The sequence below is a fragment of the Papaver somniferum genome, chromosome 1 (genome assembly GCF_003573695.1).
Source record: "Papaver somniferum cultivar HN1 chromosome 1, ASM357369v1, whole genome shotgun sequence".
NCBI classification, from domain to species: domain Eukaryota; kingdom Viridiplantae; phylum Streptophyta; class Magnoliopsida; order Ranunculales; family Papaveraceae; genus Papaver; species Papaver somniferum.
The window spans coordinates 73,025,117-73,037,549 of NC_039358.1; the positions used below are offsets into that span (position 1 = coordinate 73,025,117).

The window sequence follows — 12,433 nt, forward strand, 5'->3', positions numbered from 1 at the left end:
CACGATAACTCCTCCTTCGAAACCTCCCCGCAACGATAAATACTTACTTGCCGGTCCATTGCGCGGAAGAAGGCCGAGTGAGGTATCATTTTCTATCACCGAACCAAGAGACAAAGGTAATGAGTTGTCCGATTCGTCAGAATCAGACACTCCTGTTGTTTCAGCTAACACTAGTGCTGAAGAAGAAGATGAACAAGAAGAAGAGCAAGTAGAGGAGGAACAGGGTGTAGAACATGAGATACAAGAAGAAGAGATTCAAGAAGAAGAAGAGGAACAAGAAGAAGAGCAAGAAGAGGAGGAAGAGGGTGAAGGTAATGTTAGTGGTGATGATGAGGATGATGGTAATGAGGAGGAACAACATAAAGGTAATAATGGCGGTGATGATAATGATGATGAGGAGGAAGAGAATGAAGGTAATGATGATGAAAAGGATGAAGGTGGTGATGATGGCAAAACCACTGTTGAGGATGAGGAAGAGAATGCAAAGCCGAAAAAGCCGGTAAAGAGGGTTAAGAAGGATGGAACAGATATTGCACCCAGTGCGAGACACGTTCTCGCTACTCATTTGATGTTGCCTCCTCTTCGAGGTGGTAAACTTAGAGGAGAACCTAGAGATGGGGGCAAAGTTCTATTTGGATATCCTGGATCGTGGGCTCATTGCATTAGTGAGACAATCGTAAGAATCCAAAATTTGCTTGCTATTTGATTAGTTGGTGCTAACTTGTTTATGTTTTGTTTTTTAAATACGTGTTTGTTTATGTTTTGTAGGATCATAAGGATGCCGCATGTCTTTTCGGTCACCAATCTTCTTTCAAGAAAATTGAGTTGTGGCCGCTAGAAGGTGAATGTGCAAGAGTTAGAGATTTGGTTGAAAACTCAGGTTTGTACAATGTCGTTCTGAACTCTGTGATTGCGTATGACAAGGTCGCAATATCTAGTTTCTGTGAAAGGTATCACGCTGAAGTAGACACATTCCAACTTCCTTTTGGTGAGATGGCGATAACTCCTGATGACGCAGAACAGATATTAGGGTTGCAGGTCGAAGGCAAATCAACCGGTGAGAAGTTCAAGAGAAGACCTAGTTGGGAAGACATCTATACATGGACCAAGAACTTGTTTGGCTGGGATTCCGAGAAGACTAATGGGCTTTTCGAGAAGGGACCTAAGTACCCGAAGAAAGAGTTCAAACTTGTAGATATTAGGAACATGTTTTCTGGGACAGAAAAGAAGGAGGTCTCTCTGATATGGAATGTCGCTATGCGGCGGCTGGGTATTTTTTGTATGTCCTTGCGTCGGTTATATTTCCTGACAGCAAAGGTGACCGGGTGAGCGTCAACCTTCTTCAGCTTTTGGATCCCTTGGAAGATGTGAGCAAGTACTCTTGGGGGACTGCCATAATTGCACAACTGAATGGTCATCTTTCTCAGGGATCTCGCAAACTAACTTCTCAAATTAATGGGAATTTGGCTCTAATCCAGGTATTTGGATTGATGAAAGTTTTCTTATTTTTGTACATTTTAAAAATTGAATTATTTATGTTTATTTCATTGGTTGCTATAGGTGTGGATTTATGATCATTTCCCATCACTGATCAAAGATAATGAAGATGTGGAACTCAACCCACAATGGAGCAAAGGTAGTCCAACGGGAACCAAATACTTGTTCACTGGTTCTCAAGATAGGGAACAAACTGATGCGTTGATACAAATGCGTCAAAAACTTGACAACATCACGGCTAAAGAGGTAGTCTTCAATCCGTACAAGAATAATAGAGTTGGCGCAATGGAAGATGTCGTGTATTACCATGGCCCTTTGTTTCACCCTAACGGTTTTTCAATGTAAAATCCGATAAGAATCATGCGTCAACTTGGTTTTATTCAAGATTCACCCGATGAGGATTATGTACCTCCATTCAAGCACAAGTTGGAAAAGTGTGAGGCTGACGAAGCGGGTATAAAGGTGGCTTATGAACCTGAATTTGATGTCAAGCATTGGAACGATAGACACTCTAGGCTTGTAGACATCTCATGGTGGGTGCATGCGGATGAAGGTCATGAGGCAACACCGGATTACGTCGAATGGTATGAAGGCTTCTCCCATGGTAGGGTGATATGGGTAGATCCGACTCCGGGTATGAGGACCAACAGAGCATCCACATCTTCTTCTTTTCAAGTCGACAGTAGAGATGCTACTTCCATTCTGACACTAGTGGTGAGTATTTAATTTTGTAATTGTGTTATTCATCTACATATAAGAGAGTTAATGTGAAATTGTTTTTGAATGCATATAGAGGGAGCGAATGAAGATTCTTGTCAAGGCTTTTTGTTGCTCGGCTGACAAAGGGGAAGTGATGGATCCTGCGAAGCAACGTCGGTACGCAGATTACTGCACGCACATTGAAAATCCCAATGCAAAGAAGATGTTCAAGGAGCTGGCTAAGGAAGGTAAGAGGAGCCGGAAATCACGTAGCCAAAAAGCACAAGAAGTTGGTGATCATGGCCAAAGTAGCCAACATTATGATGAACATCCCTCACAGATACAAGAAATTAATAGAAAAGATGTTGGTTCCCCAGAGGGTGCTCCTCCTAAGAAAAGCCGGAGAGTTAGCAGGTCAGGGAGGCAGTAAGGTGGTGGTCGAGGTCGAGATGGTCGACTTCAACTTATGCTAATTTTACTTTATGAATTGAACTTAAGTGTGTGTTGAAACAACTTATGTGTTTGGTTTGGAGTCTTTGTTTCGAGTACTTTTATGTTTGGTAACTCCTGTGATTGTTGCAAATACTATGTTTTCAAGTATGCTCGTTAGAACCATGTAGTACTCCAATGCAGACAACATTTCCCTTCCTCATACCAAGGGTCGTCTTCTTCGTTTCATAGTACTTTGACGACCCTAATTGTATTTACCACTTCAACACACAGAGTCGTTAATATCCTCAAATAGAGATCTAACGACCATTTTCCCAAAACATCCAGGAGATGGAAAGAATATTTCTGGATAGAGTCGTCAGTGTTTATAATGAAATCAATGACGACCCTTGGTTAACAAAATATATCCAGGAGGTTTGAATTTATTTGGCTCAAACAAATAACACGTTCATTATAAAACATTAATTAAACAATTTTCGTATGGATATACATTGACTCAAACAATAAAAACGTACCAAATCGGTCATATATGCTTGGGAGGTATCCGGGGCGACAATGTCGAGGGGTTCAGGTTGAGAGCTCACCCGTATAACCAACTACAAAAAAAGAACAACAAAATCAGTATAGGGTCGTCACTCTGTAAGATGTTAATATGACGACCCAGACAATCGTCAGCATAATTTACAGGTGAACGACTCTTTAAGTCGTCACCCAGATTTTCTGTAGACCAACGACCCTTTTCTCGATGTATGAAGACTCTTTTTTATAAAGTGACGACTCTACATTGATTGATATAACCAAATCTGCCCGGTTTTCACCTTGAATCGTCACCTTGTATACATATAAAATAACGAATCTACGAGTCGTTCTCTGGTACATATGAAGAGTCGTTTGGTTTTAATCTTTACGGATTAACGATTCATGTTAGTGGTTTCATTTATTTTTGAATTTAACTCAACCAAATTTGGTTGAGGCAGTTTGGTCGCTCCATTCTATATATAGAGGCCCATATCTCACCTATTCCATATCAAAACCCTAATTATCAACCTCCTCTTCTCCTTCTCATTTAATTACCATTTAAGAGCAAAAAAAAGAGAAACATCATGACTCCATTCACTAATGAAGAGAATTGTGTCATTACAAGAGCTTGGAAAACAGTCACTAACCACTTTGAAAGTCTAGACAAAGACATTGATGAAACATCGGATGCTTGGTGGAACCGCGTATTCATCGTTTTTGTGGCGTTGGACGGAAATTGCAACTCAAGGTCTTTGAAACAAGTCAAGGAACGCTTCCAGAAGATACAATTCGAGTGTGATGTTTTGAAAAGAGAACTTAAGGCTGTTAGGGAAGCCTTTCCGGATATGTTGAGTGTTGTAAGAGTAAGTATTTGAACAAGAGGTAAAACTTATAAAAAGCTTTGATCGATACTAACTAAGTATATTTGCATTTTCAGTTGGGGAAGGCGTATCGCTATTATGAGGAGCTTCGTGGGGAAAAGTTTGAGCTCCATGATTGCTACTTTATCTTGGAAGGCACTAGATATAACTACGCCATATATGATTAAGTGTATAAGTGCACCTTTATTATCTATTGTATTTCATTTCCTTCAATGCAACGCTATGCGAGATGTATGCCTTTTACGATTCAATGAAATGATTCTATGAAATCAAAAATTATGAGAATCTAGTGCAAGGGTCGTTATTTTATATAACTAATCAAACTAACGACTCTAAAAGAAATTAGTAATTGATAGGTAGGATCGTCATTTCATATGACTACATGTATGACGACCCTAAGTGTTACTTTTTACAGAGAGTTTTGGTTTTAGAGTCGTCAATGTGTAAACAAAACAACAACACGACTCTAAGTGCCCTAGTTAAAAAGGGTCGTCAATGTTTAGCACACTATCCTAACGATTTTTCATAACCTGGAAAAGTTGCAGGTTTGAGTCGTTATTGGTAGTGTCAATATACTGACGACCTTAGAGAGTCGTTTGGGTATACACCCCCCGACTATGACGACCCTTTCTCTGAGTTGTTCCATAGTGTGGATGATTCGACCACTTGGAGCACCATTCCGACAATTTGAAGAGTATAGGAAGTTTACCTGATTGTTTTGGCCTTGGGGTTCCTCATTTTGAGTGTTGGTTCCTTCATCTTGAGCAATGGGATCTTCATTCCAACCATTGTTCATGCCTTCCTCTATCAACATCTCCTCATCAAATATCCAACCCATATAATTAGTTGAGACAATCTTACCATCAACACAATCATTGTTGTTATTTGAAGCTTCACCAATCTCATTCCCTCCACTTGAATCACCCATTTGTAAAAACCCTAGGTTTTCCTCTCAAAACTCCTCCTCTTCTTCTCAACACATAAAACACATTTTCCATAATTTTTTTCCTAAAATTATATTTTAATCTAAATATACTTACCACACTAATCAAACTAATTAATTCCTAATACTAATCATATAAGGGCAGTTTTGCCATTTAGAAAATATTTTCTTAAGCGGTGACCCAAATTAGAATTGGGTGACCTTTTTTATCCCGTAGTGCATGGCCCCCAATTGGAAGTTATAGCCCCCAATTAAACTAGGTTTTATATGTATATATTGTTTAGTCTGATTTTTTTAAATTGAAAAATGTAAATTCAGGAAGGCGAAGGTCCTTATCCTCAACGTCCTGGTAAACCTAATTGTAGGAATTACTTAACGGAAGGGCGTTGTTGTTATGGTATCAAATGTACTCTAAATCATCCTCCAGAACAGGTATACAAATATTGTGTTGCTTGCTTGTTTAGTTACTGCAGTGTACATCAATTATCTCCTTATCAAGTCAGGTAGTAATGTTTAGGATGTTTGTAATTCTTTTTATACAGGCTGCAAAGCACAAAGCTGGCCTTCGTCCTGGGCAAATAAACTGCAAGGTATGCTATTTTGATTACTTGGTGTTGATCTCCTCATACACTTTATATAAAGCATATAATTCCTTATTGTCTTTGAATTTCTACGTCGCAGTATTATATGAAGAATGGTACTTGCAAGTTTCGTGACATGTATGGTGATTGTAAATTCAATCACCCAGAAGACGGGTGAAGTTCCAGTTAGGAACTGTAAGGTATGGTTACCGGCAACTTCCTTAGTTACCTGGAGTTGTTCTCCTCGTACGCTTTTAGAGTTGAGTTGTATGAACTTGTTTACCGTTACAAAGCATAATATCTTCTTCTTTTTTTGAATTTAATTGGCTTCACAGCATTACATGAAGACGGGTGAGTGCAAATATGGTGCTGACTGTGACTTTAATCACCCTCCTCGTAAGGTGCCCAATACCGCGTCATCAACTGTCTATTTTGATGGATTTATAATACTATCTCTATTCTCCTGTAATAAGTTGTTAATCTTGATGATTTTCTGCCTTCCACTGCAGATAGCCAACTTTAGGTTTACTTCTTTAAAACCCGATATTCTGCGAGAGATATGTCTTCGGCTTTCGTTCTAAGTCCATATTTTGGATTGCGCGTAGCTCTAGGAAAGACAGATCTATTCTGGCGGACACAAGTATTAAATGCTTATATAAGCCTTGGGGGTTTTACTATACCGCCAATGGCTTTACAGAATTCATGGGAGTGTCAGGTCCCGGTAACCTTTCTGATTACTTCTCAAAGTTCCGCAGTAGGTTTTATCTCGAGTTTCTTCCCAAGATGGTGTGCAGATGTGAGACACCGATATATTTAGGAAGTTACGATGACAGTTATTACTGCCGAAAGGACAGAGTTTCATAAATTTTTCATAGATGTATGTTGTGTACCTGGATGTACAACAATAGGGTTTGGATCATAATTGGAGTAATTCACCTCTTGATTCATAGTGAACCAAGCCTATTTGCTAAACTAAACTAATCTATTGATAATTCTTCTCATGAGAGTTTCATGAGAGTTTCATTACAGGATATGAGTACATATAACTCAGGCGCGGACACACACTCTCTCTCTCAATATACTACGATCATAAACTATCACGTGGGCTAATCTAAACCACCCAATTACACCCAAGTAGATACTACTAAATACCCACACACATACGATACGGGAACCTCTGTGCACATGACATTCCACTCCCCTTGAAACCATCCTTGTCCTCAAGGATGAGAAATGAGTTGCCACACCGTCTGCTCACCATAGCTGGTACATCAAGATAGTTCCCTTCCACTAGAAGGAGAAGATCAGCAGCCATAATTGCAGAGTCCACTCTTGTGAGGCTCGTCCCCATGTGAACTTTAATCCAGCAATCCAATGTCCACTGAACCAGAGGTGGTGCTCGAACAAACAACGCCGTTGCTGCCTACAGAATTTGTGCAACATAGCAGCTGACCTAATGGAGATTGGAGGTCCCCGTGGTTTCTCTTCCCTGCAATTTGCATCATCTCCATGAATTATATGAGTACTAGTAATACTACGAGCTGCAAACTCAATCCCGTTCTCGGATATAAGGAGATGCCCCATCATTAATCGAGCTCCCAGAATTTGAGTACCAACACAATCCTTGACTATAAGCCATAGTGTAACCAGTACATCAATCGGCGGAGCGTCATTATCTTCTGCAAAGTATCTCTTCAATAAGACCCACATCAAGGACATAAGCGCAGTAGGATCTTGAAACATCACGAGTCTGAACTGAATTTTCCTTAAGTCGCGCATAACACAAAGAAAAAAAACCGCTCGTGGCAGAATTCTCATTTCGAGGTGTACCTGCACGACCACTCAACCACTCAGAAGTCAGAGCTACATAAGCATTGGGGAAACCATGGTCACGAATATTATCTTCGCCACTTCTCCATAAAACTTCTGTGTAAACAGGAACAATACGAAAGCTCTTAGAATGAGAAGTCCATTTTCTATCTAAACTGAAGACTGTGAATTGAATTGTCATTATAGCGCTTCGCACACTCCATAAACTAGGTGGAACAAATCTAAATTTCCAACGCAAGTACTCAAACCACGTCAACAAATTAATAATCTGAAGTACCATGAGCTGAGTGGAAATGATCAAAAGGTAGATCCATGTTTGTAAAGCCGTTACGAATATCTTCATCACTTCAACTATAACTGAGATTTTCACGAGCATAAGCAAAACATCTACTTTCCGTGCAATAGTTACAGATGTTTCCTTGGTACAAATTAGAATAGGAGCTGCATCTTTCGTATATATGTCTCGTAGGACTAGCTTCTCATGTTCTACAATCCATAGACCCGTAGAAGACCACTGGAATTTCAACTTCAAAAAGACTACCAACCGGTAGAAAACCACTGGAATCACAGTGACAGATATATATGTAATGTACCGCCTTCCAACTGCAAGATTAGAGAATCACTAAAATGGCATCTACTACTAAGATGTAGTCGATCAAATAGTTCCCTCGCAGTACAAGTTTCATGAATACCTGTCACTTGAAGTAAGTAGGTATACACCGTATTAGCTGAGATATAAGCCAAGTCCACAACCATTACTCTATGAATACTCATCAGGACACAATATAATGGAGCATCAGAATGTACTGTAACTAAGATGAATATTGTCCAGTGACAGTCCTGTGCCAGCACAACAGGCAGGTGAAAAAACATAGTAGGTGCCCCATCAGCGACCTGCATTTTGCCTCTATCAAACAATAACCTTCTATAACTCGTAGTACCAGTACTTGTTCCTAGACTCCATAAATCAGCGGAAAGCAATCTAACCACATCAATATAGTGAGAATCATTTCAACTTCCATAGAAGTAGAAACACGAAGCTCTACAAGGTCACCAGCATCAGGCCCTAGCTGCAACAATGGATGAACCGTAGCATGGAAATGCACTTGACAAAACCCATGAGAGTACACATTTGAAGTGTTGAATGTAAGTAGCTCTACGGATTTAGTCCCTTGCTCAAGCAACTCACAATTTAGCTGTAAGAAAAAATTATCTGCTCCTTTCTTGCAAGGCAGTAAGAGAAGCACAAATATAATTCTCTTTGAAAAGTCAGCAACCAAAATCCAGTCGCCACCAATTTCAGTAACCTTGACAATTCTAAGACTCGACGAATTCAGAAAACAAAATCCATAATCAACCTCAGACTTAGTAGACCCCTGATGAAGTTCAATTACTTTTCCACGATCAAAGACGGAACAAGTATAAAGAAAACAAATATTGAAACAAACACCAACATCATGAAGAAACCACAGAACACTATCCGCTAATGTACCCATTAAGTCATGTTCTATGTCAATACCAAGTCCTCTAACAAACAAAATTTTGTCTCTCTGTGACATTTTAACAAACAACATTTCAGCAGTACTAAAACACCCCCATTAGTTAGTCTACAAACAATTGAATCACCAGACCATGAATCTGCCCAGTACCCATTCTTAGAGAGCAGCTCATACACAGAATTTCCATCGCATTCACCCATTAAAATTGAACACCCATATAGTTCATAAGAACATGAAGTAATTATAGCAAAACCAAATTCATAAACACCAGCTAAATAACAAAACCTCTGAATAAGGTTGATATACTTTCCTGGATCAAAAGTGATACGAGAAGAATCGAGAATAATGGAAAAACACTTACCCCATTTGATCTGATATTTCCTTTCAACATTATACACTTCAGTTTTATCAATTACTGTAAACTGAAAACGCACAGCCTTAGTTGAATCAGCAGCATCGTTTACAACGAAGAAAAATGGAGGAATCAATTGTAAATCGGGAGAATCATCTTCTTCATCGACAGAATCAACAGAATCACCTTCTTCAACAACACCAGTAGGAATTGATTTGATTTCCTCAGATGTCGAGAGCGTGAAATCACCAATTGAAATAGCAGACTCTTCATGGTTGAGGTTGGTTTTGAAAACCCATTTAAACCCTTATCTGAATCGGTTTTAGAACTAGAAATTGGATCTGAATCTAAAATTGAATCTGTAGTAGCAACCGAAGCAGAATTTAGAGTAATATCTTCACTGAATTCAGTTACCAATTCGTCAATGCAAACCTCATCTTCCTTCTTCGTAGCTTCCGTAGTCACAACTCGATGAACTAATTGTTCTTCTAATGGTGGTATGTGAATTGATTCCCACCTAAACCTAGTGAAGTTGATTTGAGACTCTGTTTGCCAAAGATCATAATTTCTACTTGGTGAAGGGACATCGTTAAGTATCTCTTGATATCTTCTCTTCAGATCAAGTAAATGGATATAGAGTGCATTTTTCTCTCTAGTTAGATACTGAAAATCCCTCCAAAATTCCCTAGATCGAAAAGCATCTGATACCAAATGTTGTGTACCTAGATGTACAACAACAGGGTTTGGATCATAATTGGAGTAATTCACCTCTTGATTCATAGTGAACCAAGCCTATTTGCTAAACTAAACTAATCTATTGATAATTCTTCTCATGAGAGTTTCATTACAGGATATGAGTACATATAACTCAGGCACACACACTCTCTCTCTCTCTCAATATCCGACGATCATAAACTATCCACGTGGGCTAATCTAAACCACCCAATTACACCCAACTAGATACTACTAACTACCCACACGCATGACATTCCACTCCCCTTGAAACCATCCTTGTCCTCAAGGATGAGAAGTGAGTTGCCACACCGTCTGCTCACCATAGCTGGTACATCAAGGTAGTTCCCTTCCACTAGAAGGAGAAGATCAGCAGCCATAATTGCAGAGTCCACTCTTGTGAGGCTCGTCCCCATGTGAACTTTAATCCAGCAATCCAATGTCCACTGAACCAGAGGTGGTGCTCGAACAAACAACGCCGTTGCTGCCTACAGAATTTGTGCAACATAGCAGCTGACCTAATGGAGATTGGAGGTCCCCGTGGTTTCTCTTCCCTGCAATTTGCATCATCTCCATGAATTATATGAGTACTAGTAATACTACGAGCTGCAAACTCAATCCCGTTCTCGGATATAAGGAGATGCCCCATCATTAATCGAGCTCCCAGAATTTGAGTACCAACACAATCCTTGACTATAAGCCATAGTGTAACCAGTACATCAATCGGCGGAGCGTCATTATCTGCTGCAAAGTATCTCTTCAATAAGACCCACATCAAGGACATAAGCGCAGTAGGATCTTGAAACATCACGAGTCTGAACTGAATTTTCCTTAAGTCGCGCATAACACAAAGAAAAAAAACCGCTCGTGGTAGAATTCTCATTTCGAGGTGTACCTGCACGACCACTCAACCACTCAGAAGTCAGAGCTACATAAGCATTGGGGAAACCATGGTCACGAATATTATCTTCGCCACTGCTCCATAAAACTTCTGTGTAAACAGGAACAATACCAAAGCTCTTAGAATGAGAAGTCCATTTTCTATCTATACTGAAGACTGTGAATTGAATTGTCATTATAGCGCTTCGCACACTCCATAAACTAGGTGGAACAAATCTAAATTTCCAACGCAAGTACTCAAACCACGTCAACAAATTAATAATCTGAAGTACCATGAGCTGAGTGGAAATGATCAAAAGGTAGATCCATGTTTGTAAAGCCGTTACGAATATCTTCATCACTTCAACTATAACTGAGATTTTCACGAGCATAAGCAAAACATCTACTTTCCGTGCAATAGTTACAGATGTTTCCTTGGTACAAATTAGAATAGGAGCTGCATCTTTCGTATATATGTCTCGTAGGACTAGCTTCTCATGTTCTACAATCCATAGACCCGTAGAAGACCACTGGAATTTCAACTTCAAAAAGACTACCAACCGGTAGAAAACCACTGGAATCACAGTGACAGATATATATGTAATGTACCGCCTTCCAACTGCAAGATTAGAGAATCACTAAAACGGCATCTACTACTAAGATGTAGTCGGTCAAATAGTTCCCTCGCAGTACAAGCTTCATGAATACCTGTCACTTGAAGTAAGTAGGTATACACCGTATTAGCTGAGATATAAGCCAAGTCCCCAACCATTACTCTACGAATACTCATCAGGACACAATATAATGGAGCATCAGAATGTACTGTAACTAAGATGAATATTGTCCAGTGACAGTCCTGTGCCAGCACAACAGGCAGGTGAAAAAACATAGTAGGTGCCCCATCAGCGACCTGCATTTTGCCTCTATCAAACAATAACCTTCTATAACTCATAGTACCAGTACCTGTTCCTGGACTCCATAAATCAGCGGAAAGCAATCTAAATTTCCATCTTGGGTACCTGACCCACATCAATATAGTGAGAATCATTTCAACTTCCATAGAAGTAGAAACACGAAGCTCTAAAAGGTCACCAGCATCAGGCCCTAGCAGCAACAATGGATGAACCGTAGCATGGAAATGCACTTGACAAAACCCATGAGAGTACACATTTGAAGTGTTGAATGTAAGTAGCTCTACGGATTTAGTCCCTTGCTCAAGCAACTCACAATTTAGCTGTAAGAAAAAATTATCTGCTCCTTTCTTGCAAGGCAGTAAGAGAAGCACAAATATAATTCTCTTTGAAAAGTCAGCAACCAAAATCCAGTCGCCACCAATTTCAGTAACCTTGACAATTCTAAGACTCGACGAATTCAGAAAACAAAATCCATAATCAACCTCAGACTTAGTAGACCCCTGATGAAGTTCAATTACTTTTCCACGATCAAAGACGGAACAAGTATAAAGAAAACAAATATTGAAACAAACACCAACATCATGAAGAAACCACAGAACACTATCCGCTAATGTACCCATTAAGTCATGTTCTATGTCAATACCAAGTCCTCTAACA

The 12,433-nt window shown here is 39.6% G+C and overlaps 1 protein-coding gene across 1 annotated transcript; it reads left to right on the top strand.

Annotated features, from left to right (window-relative positions):
• Positions 1-424: 424 nt before the first annotated feature.
• LOC113330366 lies at positions 425-2,629 on the top strand. The gene is made up of 4 exons (XM_026577181.1): positions 425-676; positions 769-1,478; positions 1,561-2,211; positions 2,291-2,629. Exons 3-4 carry the CDS (start codon positions 1,858-1,860, stop codon positions 2,624-2,626), a joined length of 690 nt encoding a protein of 229 aa, XP_026432966.1. The 5' UTR covers positions 425-676; positions 769-1,478; positions 1,561-1,857; the 3' UTR covers positions 2,627-2,629.
• The last annotated feature ends 9,804 nt before the right edge of the window (positions 2,630-12,433 follow it).